This window comes from Stylophora pistillata, chromosome 2, assembly GCF_964205215.1.
Source record: "Stylophora pistillata chromosome 2, jaStyPist1.2, whole genome shotgun sequence".
NCBI lineage: Eukaryota > Metazoa > Cnidaria > Anthozoa > Scleractinia > Pocilloporidae > Stylophora > Stylophora pistillata.
Genome location: NC_142520.1, coordinates 51,194,624 through 51,214,530, shown reverse-complemented (window position 1 = coordinate 51,214,530; position 19,907 = coordinate 51,194,624). Strand labels below are relative to the sequence as shown.

The window sequence follows — 19,907 nt, the reverse complement described above, 5'->3', positions numbered from 1 at the left end:
CACTTCAACGCCGCTACCAAACGAACAGACGAACAAACAAATAAAAATGCTTAAGAAAATATTTGTTTTATTCATGTTATATATTCGTAGTTTGCAAGGAACATACAAATATATAGTAATCACTCAACCTTAATTTTCACTCTACAGACTGTTTATGACAAAAGTCTTATTTTAGAAAACATATGCAACTTACAAGTCGCTAAACTTTCTATCAAGAAAAATAGGTATAAAAATATAAGAAATAGAGCGATGCTTTCAATGTGTTAAAAAATTCAGTCTTCAAAATACCCATCAGTATTTGCAAAAGGTTGTATTTTCGTAAACGAGCAGAACACGAATCATTCTTAGATATCAATGAGAATTGTTAATTATAAAACTGAGTGTTACATCAACATGACGAGCTTTATGCAACTTTGAAATTCACAGCTGGGTATGGGTTCTAATTTCCGGGGTAGTCAAGAAAATCGAATTAGCAAAATTACAGATCTGTCATGACTGCACAGTTTGCGGTGGATGAAGGTGCTAAGTATATCTTGAGTGCGCTGTACAAATGAAAACCAGATCATGTATCCATAATTGGTTTGTTGTCGACTCTAATTACACTTTATACATAACAAAGTGCTTCGTCGCGCGTAATAAAAAAATTGGCGCGAACGAGATATGGCGGCGAAGCTAGATCCTCTTCGCCCAATTTTCGGACTTTCGCTCGATCCAGGCAAAATTTGGTACACTGTATCAAACGACTGGTTTTGTAAATCAAGAGAGTTCATGAGGAGTGACTGAGAACATTGCAGAAGTATGCGTCCGCGATCTGGTCGATGGAAATGGTGGACAAGTCGACCCACCGTGGTTTGGTTCGTCGACAAAGAAGGAAACTGTTAATGTTTCAGCCCTCTTCAGAATAATTAGAAGAGCGTTACGACGAAAAAATCTCGTTGAATAGCTAGTGGTTGCTTCAGATCAATTTAGATTGGTGAGGGAATTATTAAATTTTCACCAGTTTGACTCGGAAATGGCTAGAAGATCGAATTTTCGCGGCAGCTCAAGACAGCTTGGATCGCTTGGATTGGAGACGCCACTATCTACGCCTGCTACAGTAGCCGACACAGTGGTCGTGCCTGTCTCTTTTCAGATATAAAGCGACCGCTTAAAGATCTGCTGAAGTTGGATAAATCGATAGGACCTCGTTTATTCATGAAACGAGCAGGAAGACCTCTTGCAGGTAAGGAAAATTTTTGGGTTATCTAAATAGCTGAATCTAAGATGAACATTTAAATCCACTTTCAATTTGTGCACATACATGTACTGCATGATGCTGCTGCTGATAGTGATAACACTGTTTGTTTGTACTGCAGGGAGAGAATTGGAATTGTTCCAATTGATTTAGCTATCACAACTGGCAAAGGGCTCTGTGGTTCTTAATAGAATGCTAGCTTTGGCTGTTTATCCAATTGCGATTGCTAATTGTGCTGAGAAAAAGTTAGAAGAGTTTGATTTTACTACACTGTGGATATAACTTCTTTATCATTCCCTATCACAGGTAATGGGTAACTGTTAATTGATAATCCAAACTCAAACGTAGACTTACTCTTAGGGCCTGATTACATGAGCCGGGCTGATTTCTTTTGTTTTCACGCTTTGGCGAACACCAAAACAAAAGAAATCAGCCCGGCTCATGTAATCAGGCTCTTAGACTTTTTTTTTACTTTTCTCAGGAGCAAGGTGAAGAAATTGATTGTTTGGCTAAATGAGGAGAATAAAGTTCTGAAAGAAGAAGGCTTCACTGTTGATGGCAAACATTACAAAGCTAACTTTAAAGGTTGCACTTCAGATTGGATTATGCTTTACATAAAAAATTACTTTTAATTAACCTTTTCAGGTTTAGGTCATATTTTAGTAAAATTAATTTTTGTAAATTATCATTTTACTTTTATTTTTTTCTTAGTTACATTTGACTATACACGCTTCTTGCAAAAGTCACTGAAGAAAATTTTGTGCTAGCTGGGCATGGGACTCAGTGTTGAACTCTGTTTGTTATGTCATACATTAATTTAATTTATTTTATTTAATTTAATTTAGTTTAATTTAATTTAGTTTAATTTAGTCCATTTTCACTGCATTAAGTTTTGCAGTGGGGAAGGACTAGAAAGGAACATAGGAACCATTCGTGCTAGTCCACCCTCCCACCCATCCCACCCCAGGGGAGGACATCCATCACACAGTAATCTCGTGTGTGGGAAATTAACGTCTCCTACCCCAACCCTGCAGGAGACGGGACCTCCATTTATTCGTCCCTATCCGAGAAGACTAGAATATCTAACCATTTCTTGATATTATAGAAAGGCAGCAAATTCTTCTCAATTATTTTAAGACCCTGAGTGTTGGTCCGGGTGGGGCTCGAACCCTCGACCTCCCGCACAACAGTCCAGTGCTCTATCCATTGAGCTAACCGGGAGGCGGTTAGCTCAATGGATTACAAATTAAGGGTAATTTGAACATTTTTTTCCAAAAAAAACAAAAACTAAACAAACAAAACTTGAGGCTAAGCAGTGTCAATGTTTCTAGAAAACAGGCATCCCCATATCCCCTTCAGAAGGTTTTTGGTGTGAGCCACTTACCCCTTGGAATATCCACTTTGTTCCTTAACAAATTTTAGCATTTGAGATACCATTCCCCTTTGTATATTTAACAGCCTTCCTCTTTGGATGGATACATGTGGATACTATTTGAAGTCAAAACCTTAATCAAGAAATTATGTCTGATCCAAAAGATAACTTGAGCAAGTAAACTCTTGAACAGTTGACAGAGAGCAGTTAATGATTCAGATCATTAAATGGGCTTCTTTTTGAGTTTTTTTTTTTCTTTTCTATGGAATGGGCCACTACATGTAGCTACTACTTTTGCACCATTCAAATAATTCCCTGTCAGTGTATATAATTGTCCTTTTCAATTTCAGTTACTGTCTGGCCTTCATCAAGTAACAGAGAAACTTGGCTATTTTGAGCTGTGACTCTGTGAGAAATGACATCTCCAGGTGCTTTTTGGGAACAAAATATTTGAACTGGAAACTTTGGTAAGTGTTTGACATGCCTGGAACAGCAGAGGAACTGTGCTTTTCAAACTGCAGCTCTGTGTTCCTTGGGCACTAAAATGGTAAAATTTCCCTTTCAAACTAATTATAGGAATTAGTTTGTAGTAAGTAAAAGATTGTTGGTATCACCATTTGGCCTGCCTGAAACAGCAGAGGAAACTAGGTTTTCAGGCTGTGACTCTGTGGGAAATTTATCCTCAGGTGTTTCTTGGGCACTAAAGTGTTATTAATTACACATGAGCCATTATTGAATTTAATTTGTGTCAAGTAAAAGACTGTTGGTATCACTGTTTGACCTGCCTGAAACAGCAGAGGAACCTGGCTTTTCAAGCTGTGACTCTGTGGGAAATTTATCCTCAGGTGTTTCTTGGGCACTAAAGTGTTATTAATTCCACATGTGCCATTATTGAATTTAATTTGTGTCGAGTAAAAGACTGTTGGTATCACTGTTTGGCCTGCCTGAAACAGCAGAGGAACCTGTCTCTTCAAGCTGTGACTCTGTGGGAAATTTATCCTCAGGTGTTTCTAGGGCACTAAAATGTTATTAATTTGACTTGAACCATTTTTGAAATTAGTTTTACGAGCACGAGAAACTGTTGATATCACTGTTTGGCCTGCCTGAAACAGCAGAGGAACTCAGCTTTTCAAGCTGTGACTCTGTGTGAATTTTATCCTCAGGTGTTTCCTGGGCACTAAAATGGTAATGTAATTACACATAAACAAGTCCGTATTTTGATTGATAATATCCTAATTTGTAACCAGAGGACAATAATTTTGGAACTTTAGTTCTCTAGAGCAGACAAAAGGTTCACCTATTTTAAGCTGGGACTCTGTGGAAGTCTAATTTTTACAGGTGATTGCCAGGCACTGACAGAGTAAGGTCACATGAAAAATTTTGGTTCTTTGTTTTCATATTTTTTCAGTGAATAAATGTTGTGATCACTGCTTGCCTTGCCTGAAACAGGAAAGGAGCTTGGCTTATCTATCTAGTGATGAATGTATGGTAATTTTTTTCATGTGGGTCTCATTTGCACACAAAAGTGGAAATTATAATGAACTTAACATGATCAATTGAGTCTTTATTCAACTACTTAAAGCAAGCAAAGGAATATTGTTGTTACCTATTCTACAATGAGGCCAAAAGTATTTTTCATACTACATGTATTTGAATCATTACTGTAAGTGGTTGTCTTAAATATTTCAGTCTTAACTAGAAGCTACAATAAAAACTGAATGTCTCATTTGATGGCATCTACATGTATGTTTTTATCCACTGTATGTAGTACAATACAAGTAACTATGAATGTCTATAATAATGGTTTTGATGTTATTCAGTGCCTATATTGTTTCTGTCTAGGTGGTGTATTATTCTGATGGAAACCTTGGAGTGATATTTCTTAGTGCTTTGAGAAAGATTAACATGCAGGCAAGCAAGAAAAGAAAAGACATGACTGCTGACTGGCAATGCCACCGAACATTTGAGAAACGAAAAACAGTACGGGGAAGAGTGAAGCCTGTCGACCAGCCATGATCATGAGAAGGGGTAAGGTAACGAATCTGATCCAACCGACGCGACGGCCGACACGTTGGCCGGACCTTATAGAAAGACTCTGCCTCGCTGGTACTTTCGCTTGGCTCCAAACTTCGACTCGTCGATCTCCACTGTTTTTCCTACACCTCCGATCTTCATGTCAGCGTTCATAATTTTCGTCGAACATACCGTTCGTAAGTCGCTCAGCGCACGGATCACTGTAGGCTTTGAAAGGCTAGTCAGTCTGGCGATGTTACTTCCAGAAGCCTTGATAGCCCACAGGAACATTAGATGAAGCCACGTACTCAGCGGGATGTTGGAACCTTCGAAAAACCAGGTTCGAAAAGCCAGGTTCGACAGCGGCTGTTTGTACAGCATCGGTGGTGTGTCGGTAGTGTGTCGGCCGACGCGTCGGTTGGATCAGATTCGTTACCTTTACCATGAGAAGCATCAAATGAAATTTGTGACTCCTGAAAAAAACAACAACAACAACAACATCATGAACATTTTCATTGACTAATGATTGATGCGAAGAGTGGAGTTTTGGAAAAGTCATCATGAAAGAGCATGGAAGGCTGAAAAGGTTAAAAACTTATGTTTAATAAACATGCAAATAAAAACATGCTTTACATAATTTGGAGATACATTATCATGCAAAACAAGAGAGCTAAGGTGGACTTGCAGATTTAACAGTCTGAACAAAATGAATGACAAGAGAATAAAAAGTATCAAGTGAAACATTTTCATGGCGAAAACCCGTTCATGGGTAATTGAGAAAAAGGAAATTTTGTCCCTTAAAAAACAACACCTTCCCCATCTCCTTTTGAAACCTTTTAAACTAGCAATCCCGCCGTACGGGACAGGATTATAAATTGAGGGAAAAAAAGAATTCCATATTCCATATTCCATATTCCATACTCATATTCCATTACAATGCTTACAGTTAGTACTAGAGATCGAGACATCACTGAGAAGAAATTATAATTAATCGAATAATCTTTGTTAAATCGCTAAAAAATTCTCTACATGAAAACATATGCACGCCCAAAGCTTAGACGTGGAGTAGTTTTCACTTGACGAAACACCTGTTTGGTCTATTTACCTTTATCATCTCTTAAATTAGGAAAACGGAAAAAATACATAATTAGAAAACGTCCGCAAACAAGCAACGTTCGATACTATGTGTGCTGAATTTTCCGCTTAAAGCTTTGGTCACAGGGTAGTTACTCGTACCTTTCAGGGCTTATTTCCACATTCTGCATGTACAGGAAAAAAGGATAATAAACTGCCACTATGAATTTAAGAGCTAGTCAGGTTAAATGGGTGACCAAACAGATGTTTCGCCAAAAATTAAGAAGGAAGTCAAAATTTGAATAAAAATGCGCTTTTCCGTTTCTTGTTATTCTTCCGGCTTGCCCGTCGAAGGCTGCAGTTCAGGCGGTCAAAGCTCGTAATTTTTTAATCGTTTTATCCAGACATCGTTCTTAAATTTTTTTCACCATGTTTTATCCAGCTGGCTGCAGCCCTTCGATATTTTCATGCAAAAAAACATATCAGGATTGATACTTTGGGATAACGACTGTGAAGGTCACAATGAGGGAATGGATTTTACGGCTAACGATTCAAATGTTGTCTATATTTCAGGAACTGTTTTAAAATGTCTGTCCGTGCTAGTTTAAAAAAAAAGTTAAAAATACTTGAATTAATAATTCTCTTATCATTAGAGGAGAGCGACTAGGGTAATTCCTAATCAAGTTAACAATTCGCTCAGACGAAGGGCTAACGCCCGAAATGTCAACTTTGAAACTTTTTTTACAATTTGGCCAATTTACATTTGATCAACTTAGTTGATAAAACCTAAATTACCTTGTTATTCCCACTGACGCAGTACCAGAGTTTCTTGATATGATGTAATTTTCTGTTCAGTTCTTGCTGATTTTCAAGTGGCGGTATAGTTTCAGGTAAAATAGCTCTAGCTTGAACTTTTTTAATCACATTTCTCTTGAATATGCTTGCTGAAAAAGAGCGGTGTTCTTCTCCGATTTTAATTCTTGCTTTACATATTTCAGTTGGCTTCTTCTCCCCAGCTCGATGTTAACTAAATTAAATTATGCCTTTCAGGACAGCCACCAGTCAAAACCTGATAACGAAACTTAAGATCCTAAAAGAAACAGGTCACCTCTCTGTCAACTCATCCCACGCGCGAAAAGAAGACACGTCCGCTTGGCAAAATATGATTCCGTGACCTAAGTCAAATGTCTTTGTTTCGGGGCCGACCATTTAGCTCTTGAGGGGGAGGGGGGGTGAGTAATTTTGAAAAAAAATTTCCTGCAAGCGCTTGTTGGAAGAAAACAATCGCATACAGCCCAAATGTAACAGAAAAAAAATTCTTGCGTTGCTGTAAGAAATAAAAATAAAATGTCGCAAACCATCACATTGCTTTTATGTTCAACTTTGAGGTACTCAATGTAGAAGTGGAATGAAAAAAGGCTGAGCAAATAGTATTAGAGCTATCGTAATCAACTAACTTCAATTTTGCTTTCACATTTGTTTTGAATATTTTAGTCCACTTTTATATTGCAACTAATGATTCCAGTAGCATTTACCATGCTATGAGCATTTCTAAACTATTTTCTGCTATTTTTGGCTTTTTTTTTTGTTAATTAAGAAACTAAACGTTTTCACATCTGCCTGTTGTGTATCACTTTATTTGACGTAATATAAAATGACTGTAAAGAATGAAAAAATAGCTATATTAGAACTATTGCTGCAGTGACCACAATGTAAATGGAAATATATTTTGTATATCTAAACACATGACCCTTTTTTGAGGAAAAAATCCTGCAGAGAAATCAGGAGAGAAAAAATATCCTTCCTAGCAGATTGCTAGAAAAAAATCTCTTGACGACCAGAAATCAGCCACCCCCCCCCCCTCAAAAGTTAAATGGTCAGCCCCTTTGTTGGAGTAGACAGCGTCGTAACCACACATTAGCCGCAAAATAAGACCCATATCAGTTTAAAATTTTCACAGTTCCAAAATGACACATCGTAAATGGGGAATGTTTTCAACTTTTCTCTTTAGGACTAACGGTTGAAAATAGTAGATTTTGTGCTCCTAACTGCTAATTTTTTTGTTCCTTATAAATTAATAACAATTAATCTAATTAATATCTTCGACTATGCATATGTTTGGCATTGTCGAGATGGTAATACTTAGAACCCAATTCAGATTACGTCGTGGTTTCGTACCCTGCCTTAGTCATTCTCATTTATTTGTGGAGTTTTTACAGGGTAAGGCTTCTTGAGAGCTAAATGTTATCAAAAGGCGTCTTTAAGTACACCTGACCCCTAGATTTTTTTTTTTTTTTTCACTTAAAAAAATCTTCCTGCTTTGGTGAGTATTTCTTGGAAAAAATTGTTAGATTTGGTTAAATCCTCATTTTTTTATGCCCTGTTGAAGTCGAGATCCGACTGGACTACGACCGCGCAAATGGGGATCTGGGCAGAGTAGACTTGTGACGTCACTTCGAGAAGACGCTCAAGGAATTCTCGGCCAGTCGTCGACCTGCGAAAGCCTTTCTAGCACTAGATTCATTCTGCGGCATATTTGCGACCAATATCGATCTAACCTTCCAAACATAACCAGTAAACTGTGCAAAATGGCGCGAAATACAGATCATTGGGTTCTCTAAGTGACGTCACATTAGTCGCCAGACTCTTGATCCTTGAAACGCGGTCGTGAGTCAAAACGGCGGTGATTCTAATGCGATTTTCCGTACTTCAAAGGGGTACAAAAATTTAAGGATTTGACCAAATCCAAAAATTTGTCGAAGACATACTCATCAAAGCATGAAGATTTTTTTAAAGGAAAAAAAATTTAGGGGCTAGGTGCTTTTTAATGAGACAAATAGCTTGAAGTATGTTATGATACTTTCTTTCTGAAATTTGATCAATTTTCCATCCTTTAACAGTATTGTTTGGTGTTTACTTTAATCAATTTTTTTCATCTCTTCGTCACATTTTTAATTCTGGTTGAATAAAAATTATTAATTATAGAAAGGTCGGGTTGGTTCTTAGTCTCAGTGTTTCGAATTGTTTTCGGAAAGAGAGCAACGCTCCGAAAGCAATTTTAGCGATAACATCGAATAGTTGTTGTTTATTGCTGGAAAATAGACGTTTTAATTTTTCACAAGAAGAAAAACGTCAGACCTTAATTAAAACATCTGCCACTTCGCGTGAGATGATGGCAATCTCTGTTTTAGATGTTGTATATCGCAGTCTTATCAGGACCGCTTGAAAAGAAAAACAAGTCGGTGATTGATCTCTATTTTTTGAATAAGTGTAAGTTTGTTCGATTAATTCTAATCGTTCTTTTTTTTTGACGTAGCATTGATCCATTAAGAACGGTTTGCAGTTAATACGAAACTCTTTTGAGCATCAATCACTTTGTCCAAAATGTAGGCTGAGATATGCAAATTAAACAAGGGCGCCGGGTCGGAATTGAGTCCACATGATTATAAAGGTTGTGTGTTGAGGTGAAGACACATAGAACCCGATGCAGCTTACAATGTGGTCTAGTCGTTCCATTTAGTATTGGCGTGTTTAGCGGGTTCTTGAGGGTAAAATATTTTCAAAATTAATTTCAATTCTGGTAGCTTCTGATGCAAAGGTAGTTGAATGTCATTTCATCTGAAATGATACTCATTAATTTTTCATCATTTCAGCGTGTTATTTAAGATCGAATGGAGTATAATTAATGGGAATGAGTTGAGCTTCATACCTTGGGGCCAGTTTTCGTATGACAGGAACTTTCGGAAAACATTGAGCGGTTGAGTTTAATTTCGAACCAAACTTTCCTAGCCCGTACGTCTTAGTTAGGTCTTTAAGGAGATCGATCATATTTCTTTAACTGCTGCAAATGGAGCAGTTAAACATTCCAAGTACCACTTGGAATGTTTTTCCATCCTGATGTTCAAATAGAGAGTGAGAGTCCTTTGAAAGGAGATATGATCATTGATTTGGCCCAGCCGATATTTTGGACGAAGGTAAGTTGGTTCGAAATAGTTATGCATTTCAAACACTGACTCTTTGATGGATGGATACAACAACAGGTTTGCGAGTGACCCCGATGAAATTGTATCAAAAGGCACCAATATCGTTGTCGATAAGTTGCGATTATATTTTCAGGCCAGGCATATAAGGTTAGCATGGCAGCACTACAGCCAATTAGCATACCACAATCGAGTTTTTAAAAATTCTGTACGCACTTCTGCAGCTCTGAAGGGAAAAAATGTATTTACCTCGCAATAACCTCATCAGATATTTTGTGGGTTTATTGTTTTCGTATATTAGGAATATTGCTCAATTTGTAAAAATGAACACAGAAAGAAAATATCACAAATAGTTTGCCACAAAATCATTTTGCGACAATTTATTTGCGATGATAAAAAATGCCGTAAAAGTTTATATGTTATATCACGTTTTCGAACACTGAGTCTTGTTTGAAGACGTGATGTAACTTGATATAATCATGTGATGTTTATGGCTTTATTTTTGCCGCTCGTAAAACCAATCTTCCAAATTAGTAATGGTCTCAGGTATGATCATTCTCCTTTGCAACAGGAATATCGATGTTTCTCGTGGCACAGGATTGTACTGTTTTGTTACAAAACCGTTGTCTGTTTTGTCAACGCTAACAAATGATTGTTGTAGATTCGTTCCTCGAGAGACTAATTAAACTGAGAGACGGAAGAAAATGGCGAGACCAATGCGATTGCATACGAGGATTTTAAGTTGAACTCCATTTTCTCGTCTCTTCTGACTCTGTTGCGTTTTTAATTGATGGCTGAGGTCGATGAAAATCTACAAAAAACATTTGACCCTCTCGGAACCCGTCTAAGTAGATAACTAAGATATATTAACATTCATTTCATGGTTTTATCCAAAGGTCAAATGCATAAAGAACCACTTTTCATAAACTGATAAAAGATTGAGTTCAATCACCATCAAGATCACTTTGCGGGGTATTGTGATAATAAGTGCAATACAGCTTATATCCTTGGGCATGAATACATTTTGGGCGCCAGTCACTCAGAGTCATCTTAACCCTCGCTTAGCTGCTAAGGCTTAAATGACTCTGAGTTGGGCTCAAAACATACTTATGCCGTCAAACGTAGCCTGTACTGTTTTAACGAATAAAGTTGATTGGTTTTCAACTTTAATATTCTCTTTGGAAAGTAAAGTATTAGCGAATCTCCCAAGGTTTGTCCATGATTGATCAAAATTGATGTAGCGTGACTGTGAACCTCATTTTCGACAGAGCTGTTGCCACTTAACAGTAAATTTACAAGTAAAAAAAGCCTTTAGTACTATGTACCACAAGTAATTATGATCAGAAAAAATTTATAGACTGAGCAATGTGGCTCTGCGAGCTGTTTTGTCGTTCATATAGTATTTAAGAAACCAGACAATTATGAGAAACTCCTTCGTGGAGTTCAAACTAAATTCATGTGCTGAACTACATACTGCCAGAAATAGCGTAAGCTGATGCAAGTTCGCCAATGCTTGTGACAATGCACAATTTTCAAGTGTTGATGACCTCTCTATCGCTGCAACATAGTGGATATCTAGACAGTGCATCAGCTCAATATGCCTTTTGAGGTACATGTATTTAGATTTACTCCTTCACCCCGCACGTGAATTAAGTTGTCATCAGTTTTTGCTAGATAAGTTATTGATGCTACTGGTAAAGGGTGGAACAAGTCAAACTGATTAAAAAATACACAAAATCAATATTGTGAATGAGAACTGTGGTATTTCCTTTTAGCAATGCGGACTGGAACTCAAGATCAGCGCTGGCATTTGGCCTCCGGATACATTTGATCCATTATTACCTTTGGCAGATTTCATAAACGTAACAGTGATACCAGAACATGAAGTGCTTGACATTCCATCCGAGTGAGCATGAGTGAGACTACCGGTTGTGGTTAGTTTAGATGTTGCTGTGTATACTACACCTGCACGAAGAGAAATCCCTGAAGAAAAACGGACCTCAAACGTCTTAACTGAGGATGTGGTGTAGTAGGATCCAGTCTTTTCTGCGATCAAGGAACTTCCACGATACAATCGGATGGTGACCTGGAAAGTGGTGGAACCGCTTGTGACTCCCCACAGACGGTATCCCAGCAGTGTGACGTCACTACTTGTTTGGAAATCGATTGCATCAATATTACCATGGTTGTGGTACCAGCCCTGACTTGGACTTTTAGATCTGCTGCGCCAACAATCATAACCTATTGAAAAGAAATTAATACAGATTCAGAAGCAAACGGTAAGAATGATATTTTTAAGTATGTTCATTGTAAGAAATATACAAGTTTTTTGAAAGACATGTTTCGGCATGCATATGCCATCTTCATTCAATGAGTAACTGAGTGTGAGCAATTATATAGTATTTTCTCTACTGCGAGGATCGTGCATCATACATAATTATATAGTATGCAAGTAGATGAGTAAATTATTTACAATATGATGTAATACAAAAGCGGGTACTAATTACAACGTGACATCAAAACATCAAAGGTGCAAACTAGAGCGCTAGAAAAGTGTTGTAATGCTGTAATTGATTGCTAAGTTCAGGTTTCATCTTATTTCTATAAAAATTATTGACAACTCTTCGAGTGATTGTATTTTTTCAGTTTTTCATAAAAAAAAACCTACACTGGTCTCCTAACAAATTTCTTTAGTTTTATTCCATCGTGCTATAAAATTGGCCTTATCCGAACTTTAATTGACCAAATCTACAAAATCAACAACACCTCTTCCGGCCTTCAAATCGATCTTAATAAACTTTCCGACACTTTAAACTGACGTAATTCTTTTCCTTCGCATATTATTGACAGAACTTTCAAGCGGTATCTTGACGGGTCTTCCTCTCAAAAAAGCCGGAACATTAATTATGACAATAATACACGTTACTTTAAATTCCCTTTTGTCGGCTATTATTCTAAAATAGCGAACCTGAAACTCCGACAACTCACTAAGCGCTTTTGCAAACCGGACCGAAAAATCAAACTAGTTTCCACTTTTTTTAAAATTAAAAACATGTTTAGTGTTAAAGATCGTACTCCCGATGCTCTAAAATCCATGGTAGTTTACCAATTTTCTTGTGCAGGATGTAATTCCCGTTATATTGGCGAAACTACTCGCCACTTTTCTACTAGGATAAAGGAGCACACGGAAAGCGATAAAAAATCGCATATTTTTAAGCATTTCAACACATCTCCTTCTTGTAAGAACAAATGCTCCCCTTCTTGTTTTAGTATTCTGGATTCTGCTAACAACTCAAGTGATTTAAAACTCAAAGAAACCTTTTATTTAAATAAGATCAAACCTGATTGACAAACAATTACACCATTACACACTTTTCTAGCGTTCTAGTTTACACCTTTGATGTTTTGGTGTCACGTTGTAATTAGTACCCGCTTTTTTATTACATCATATTGTAAATAATTTACTCATCTGCTTGTATACTATATAATTGTTCACACTCAGTTACTCATTGACTGAAGATGGCATATCCATGCCGAAACATGTCTTTCAAAAAAGTTGTATATTTCTTTCAACATCTATCATACTTGCTATTATTGCGACCTTATGTTCATTGTGCTTGTAAATAAAGATTGTACGCGTTATTCTTTTTCTTTCAGACCTTTGAACTAACCAGCGCTTAAGTGTTGTAAAAAAAGCTGGTGCTTTATATGTACTTAATATATGGCTGTGTATCACAAGGACTGGGAACTACCGAATTCACGAATTTGATTGGCTGAAATCAATATTGAAAGCGGTCTAGATTATCCCATCTAGACCGGCATCTAGACCGGTCTAGAAAAAAAAGGTACAAAGAATATAAAAAATTGGCAGATAAGACACAGCCATATAATAAACATCTTATTAATCGAGCTAGGTCGTTCTGTATGGAAGAATCTTGACCTCGGTCGCTAGTACAGACCTCACTGCGTTCGGTCTGTACTGGGGACTTCGGTCAAGATTCTCCCATAAAGACCTCCCGCTCGGTTAATAAGAACTAATTATTGACCGTTTAGCCCTACATACGTCAGCTTTCACTAACGTTTTGTATGGGATTGCGCAAGCGGGGACGGACTGGTCGTATGACAATTATTTTTACAAAAGGAGATGTTGGTCCTTTCATGGTCAAGTCTATTTAATTCATCGGTTTATTGTTGGATTTTGAAATTTTTCAGGAGAGTTTATCAGCTTAGCAAATAAATGACATGCCCAGCTGTGTGACGTAACTACTTGTTTGGAACTCGATTGCGTCACTGATTACGCTAGGAAGGTGGTGCCAGCCCGAACTTGTGCCAGCAGTCGTGATTTATTGAAAAGAAATTAATATAGCTTTAGGAGAAAATGTTAAGGATGATAGCAGATTGTAAGCGTTTTCTCTTTATACCGTTGCACTATCCAGAAGCTCAGGTGTTCATGTGAAGATAATTAGTACATAGTTTTTTTGATGAAAAAAAGATAACTGTCAAATTTATTACAACCACCGGTCTTAAACAGGCGCATTATTTATGGTAACTAAACTGAGTGGAGTGCAATGTGTACAGGTGGTATCATGATTTTGAGCGCAATTTGTTGCTAATAAGCACGAGTAAATTTTTCAATGATAGTCCAAAAAATTAGCAAGTATGAAAAAGCATCACCTAGAAAGCATGAAAAAGCATTACAGAAAGTAAAGACAGGCGAAATCATGAGAGCGCGCACAAGCTATTCATAGTTTTGCACTCGTGTTAAAACTTTGCACTCGTGTAACATGATAAATGACCTCGTTTTCAGCCAATCAGAAGGGCGTAATTTTTTTATGTATATTATTAGTATAAGTAATCACATGGTCACGAGTGGAATTTGGCATAAATCAGTAGGGGTAAATTTTTCAAAGGTTAACCAAGTAAAAAGTGTCCATAGAGCGAGTGCAATTTGTAGTCATCCGAAAATCAACCAGCGCTGATTCACCCAAACTTTCACGAGGTATATCACGTGATTACTTGCTAATAATATACAAGCAAAAAGATGTGCCTGTTTTTTGCCTCAGTTGTTTATATTTCGCGTCATAACGCATTGGTTTGGCCGCCTGTTCTTTGCCCTGCTGCCGGAGTAGTCGAGCTTTTCCCTTAAAAATTTATACGAGCTTTTTAACTTTTTGCCACCAATGACAGAATGTTTGTACTCTTCCTCAGCCATGTATCGGTTAAAAGCAGTTACAATTACACGAATGATACTGCGCTTGTAACCTTTTCCTGTCTTTCTTAGTATCTAATGCGCAAAGCTGCTCGTGAATTTTTTTCAGGGACTCCGGTTGATACTTTTTAAAAAGCATCGTCATTACAGTTTTTGGAAGCTCAAGACTTCCAATTGTTTGTGCCTTGTATGGTGCTTTTTTACTTTGCGCTCTCACTCAAACTTTGAATTAAGACATTGTTAATTTGTCGTAATCCATTTACCATTTTCTTTCGTTTTGCTTTCGCGACTTTCTTGTCAATCCATTAAATTTCAACTTTCCCACTGAAATCTTATTGACGTGTTCTCGGTCAATTGGCATGATAAAATTACAAAATCAAACCTTTAGCTGGTTGTTGCTGTACTACCACGTTGATGGAGGCTTTCTTTGTACCCAAACTGTTTGTGGCTTTACATTCATACAGTCCACTGTCAGCGGGGCAAATGTTATTGATCGTCAGACTTCCATCATTTGTAACAGTCTTCCCTGCTGGTAGAGACGTTCCTAATCTGCGCCAGGTTACTACAGGAGTTGGAATCCCTTCAGCTTGACAGGCCTGTTGGAAGGTAGAGAGCTCCTTTGGTGTGGCGAGGGATGGAGGTACCACAGTGAAAATAGGGAGACCTGTATCAAGCCAGCAAAGGATGACGGTGAAGTATGAATGCAACATAACGCGAGACACTTTCATTGATTACTTTGTGATCCAAAAGTAATAGTGTTATGGGAAAATACTCTTTCTGGTTTTTATATTTATTTTTATTTTGGGGGGGGGGGGGGGGGTAGAGGAATATAAACAGGCCAGGGTATTTTATCTCGACGATATGTCCTTAGTGGTCTGGTTTAGACATTTTTAAGGCGGTATTTGAAAAACAGCTACGGCTTAAAACAGTTTTGACTGATATTCGTGACTAAAGAAATGACAATGTGAGAAAAGACTCCTTCGTGAAATGAAAATTGAAATACCTTCCAAACCAGCTTTTACGAATTGTGTTCTCACCTCGAACGGTTAAATTTCTAGAACTTTTGTGCGATCCAAGAACATTCGTCGCGACACAAGAGTAAGGTCCAGCATCACTGTAGTTCAAACGTTTAATTGTCAATTTGCCATCTTGAATCAAGTGTTTTAATCCAGATACAAGCTTCTTGCTCTTGAATCTCCATTCGAACTGGGGACGTGGGTTCCCAGAAATCGTGCAGTAAAACATTGCATTGCTTCCTTCATCTTGAGTCTGCTCATCAGGTGATATCATGACTTGTGGGGCTGATATTGACTGTCCAGGTCTACCAGATGGTCCTGGCATACCTTTCGGGCCTCTCTCGCCCCGGTCCCCTTTCACTCCTTTTGGTCCACTAGGTCCAGTCATCCCCGGTTTTCCATGTCTACCTGGTGGACCCATATCACCTTGAAGTCCTCTCTTTCCTTTTGGTCCCCTCCTGCCACGAGTTCCTTTTACACCTCGGACACCAGGGCGTCCGGGGGGCCCCGCTGGGCAGACTTTTTCGGTTGACTTGCAATACTTAGTGGGAATGAGTTGTTCAAAGTGCTTGGTGATTTCATTGCGTACCTCATCAATTGAGATGACATTTGAAACTTGCCTACGATTCCTTGTGGCGTCGCTAATTGTGTCGCGCTCACTTTCACCTGAGGGAAAAAAGAAAGTTATTTTCCTTCGTTATTTAGAATGATATTTGATTACAGAAACTTTTCGTGCTGACGAGAAAACGGAACGAAGCCAATTTTCATACTAGGCTATTCAGCATTTTGCAAAAGCAAATCAATAATAGATTAATTTACTCGATGTTGCGCTCAAGTTACGCGCCAAGTTATGTGACAACAAAAGTTCATGACTCCATTGGCACACTAGGCTACTCGCCTTCCCTCTTAAAAAGGTTGCATGTGAGTTTGCCTCAGCTTTAGTAAAATTAAAGTTTCGAAAATTAACAGTGGACCGTTATTTAGTTTTGAGCATCAAAAAGGCTCAGTTAAAAGAATATCCTAGATCGTCTTAGCTTTGTCTCCAAGAATATCCCGACATTGCAGATTCACCTTTTTCCTTCATCAGTACGCGCGATCAAAAGATTTTAGAAGGATTAAGTGTCATCAAAGAACAGATTTATTCTAAATAGTCACGTTTTTTTTCTCTACCTGGGGGATAGTCATGCTTCTTTGAAGTCGCATCAGGAATCTTGACCTTCCTCGCAAAAATTGGATCAAAATCCAATGGCGGCCTGACGGACATTTCGTCGTGATTTGTATCGGAGCCAGTCTTAGTACAGCACTGCTTTGTTGACAAAACCTTCATCTGTTTTTCCAACGCTAACAAACGATGGTTTGTAGATTCGTTCTTCAACAGAAGAATTATACAAGCAAAGACTAAACTGAGAGATAGATAAGAAGGTTTCAAGGAAGGAAGAAGATCACGAGCGCGATGCGCTTTGGAAGACTTTGAGTTCGACTCCATTTTCTCGCCTCTTCTGTCTGTCTGTCACGTTTTAAAACAGGAAGACGAAGGTCAATGGAAATCTGCCAAAATAATTTGATCCTCTTTGAACAAGCCGAAGCAGATAACAACTTACTAATGTCCTGCGTAGAGAGAAACAGATAAGCCAAATTTGTCAAAAATTGACAAAAACAAGTCTTAGCGTGACATCAGTGTAACCAGAAAAGAGAGCATGGAAATGTCAGCGTTAATTTCCATTTTTCCAAAATTAAGAACTCCTCAAACGTTTAATTTTTCTAATATCACAATTAGTTATCACGTGCATAACGTCTTACCGCTGCTGTTCACATGACCATTCATTTATCAGTGACAAAGGAAATGTGATGATACGGTTAAGTAGGGAAATGTTTGCTTTCTATAGCACAGAGCGGCATTAGCTGAAGTAGCGAAAGGCCGTATCAGCTACTTGTTGTGTCTCTTATTTGATATCGAACAAGCTAGATGATTATGAAATAGTTCAGTTTAATGTGGAATTTCGAACTGAATTCGCGCACTGTACAACATTCTGTCAGAAGTATTAGAGCCTGATATGAGCACGTCGATGACCAATAATAACACGTAATTTAGTGTTTATACCTAACACTTTTGTGGCAAGTCTATCAAAGCCTGGGCTGATCGAAGGCAAAAGACTGTGATGAAGCGAAAAAGCCTAACCTTACTCTTAGCTTTTCTTGACGATTGTTTTGGGACCTCGATTAGCCCATTCCCAAGTTTCTCAGGTGAGATCGCGAAATGACCTTTTCCAAGAATTTAAAGGAACTCTTTTTCACGAGACTCGCCAGCGAGTTCAAAGTTGCATTTCATTGGTTGGTGGCGTGACAGCATCATGGAACCCGCTTAACGGAGGCGCGAAAACTATGAATTTCTTAGGGGGGGGGGGGGGGGGCGAAAACGCGAGGTTTGATGTAATGCGAGTTATCCCTAATTAAATTAATTATTAGGGTACGTATTTTTGTTGGATTTTGATGAAACTTGGTTAGAATATTCGTCAGATATCAATGACCAAAAGAGGGTGAGGCTTCAACGAAATTCGAAATATTTTTCCTATGACTTCCCGGCGCGTGACAACAACTGAAGTATTTTCTATTGTCCAACTTTAAAATAGATTTTCTCGGGAACCAATAAGACTATCGCAAAAGCCTCACACCCTTTTTTAAGCCTATTATCCGGCTGTTGAGTGATGCGGTATAATTTGTTTGGATGTCCGCGTTAAAGTGATGGCTAGTTATTCAGTCACTCTGAAATTAAACACCGTAAGTTGTGTCTCTACAGGCTAGCACGCCACCCACCAAAATACAAACTGTCAAAAATTGTGTTATATTCAGAATATATACTTTCTAAACTTAACAGTGATAGATTGTTTCCCGTGGTTTATTTTAAAGTAGCGTGCGTCACACAATTTTGTACATGTATATAATGTAATTTGTTGTAATCTCAATCTTCTAAAGCCCTCCGTGTCGCTCCTACATCAGCAATAGCGGTTGATGTGTTAGAGTTTTATTTAACACTCCACGTACAGTTAACAATTTGTTTATTCTGTTCTTCCTATTTCCAACTTATTGCCTCGGGAACTAGATCAGAACTGAGTGGGAATGCTGGGCGCCAGCTTATAAAGGTGACACTTACTAAGCTGTCAATCCTCATACCTCGTTATCTTTTCTCACTTAGTTAATCCCTGTGGGATTTAGACCGCCGGTTTGAAAGATGAGCTTTTGTTCAAGAGTTTTACGGCTTTCCGTGCTACCTAAGTGCAAGGAAAGACCGCAGATTACCATATGTTGCTTAGAATGATTAGGTAAATTAAAGTGTCGAGCGACTGGTTTCGATGTGTCCTTGTCATTCTTTTCCACGTCGCGAAGGTGTTCTCGGAATCGGTCACCTAGTCTTCTGCCTGTTTCGCCAATGTATATCTTTTTGCAATAAGTGCAAGTTATGCAATAGATTACATTGGCGGAGGTGCACGTGAAGTGATCGGTGATCTTAATGGATCGTTTGGGTCCCGATATTTTATCAGTGTTGTGAATGAAAGGACACGCTTTGCATTGTGCACGGGTGCATTTAAAAGTGCCTGATTGGTCATCAGTCTGAAAAGGACTTCTAACCAAAAAATTTCCTATATATGTTTTTGTCGTGTTTGAATGAAATGAGCGGAGGCTGCGAAAAGATAGTGCTTGTCTCTGGATCGTTTTGAAGTAATGTAAGAGAATTTAAGAGAAAATAGCCTTGGAAGACTGTTACATAACAACAGAATAAACAGAAAATTCGGAGAAGAAAGGGCGTACACAAGTACCGCCCTTAGAAAAACTACAACAAGTTATCTAATTAAATTTTCGGTGCGGAAAGTGTAAGGCATGAGCTGTTTTCACCCACAACCACCTCTGACAGAAGGAGGTGTTGTAGATGCTAAATTGAAATTTAAGAAATATTTTTCTGATCGGGAATTCGACATGAAACTAACTCGAAAGGAGCCTGGAAAAATCGAAA

The 19,907-nt window shown here is 38.1% G+C and overlaps 1 protein-coding gene, 1 long non-coding RNA gene and 1 pseudogene across 3 annotated transcripts; 1 reads left to right on the top strand and 2 right to left on the bottom strand.

Moving 5' to 3' along the window:
- Window positions 1–50: 50 nt before the first annotated feature.
- On the top strand, window positions 51–7,544 carry LOC148740190 (uncharacterized). Of its 2 annotated transcripts, XR_015996507.1 has the most exons (4): window positions 346–1,222; window positions 1,716–1,819; window positions 2,957–5,205; window positions 6,744–7,544. It is a non-coding gene; the product is annotated as an uncharacterized LOC148740190 (long non-coding RNA). The 2 variants fall into 2 exon arrangements; XR_015996506.1 differs by having other exon boundaries at window positions 51–1,222; window positions 2,957–7,544.
- Window positions 7,545–10,590: 3,046 nt separating this feature from the next.
- Window positions 10,591–17,423, bottom strand: LOC111342156 (uncharacterized). Its single transcript, XM_088748387.1, has 4 exons — window positions 17,069–17,423; window positions 15,920–16,564; window positions 15,265–15,546; window positions 10,591–11,914 (listed from the first exon to the last, which is right to left on the bottom strand). Exons 1-4 carry the CDS (start codon window positions 17,382–17,384, stop codon window positions 11,445–11,447), a joined length of 1,713 nt encoding a protein of 570 aa, XP_088604513.1. The 5' UTR covers window positions 17,385–17,423; the 3' UTR covers window positions 10,591–11,444.
- Window positions 17,424–18,614: 1,191 nt separating this feature from the next.
- Window positions 18,615–19,872, bottom strand: LOC148740189 (uncharacterized; annotated as a pseudogene).
- Window positions 19,873–19,907: the final 35 nt, after the last annotated feature.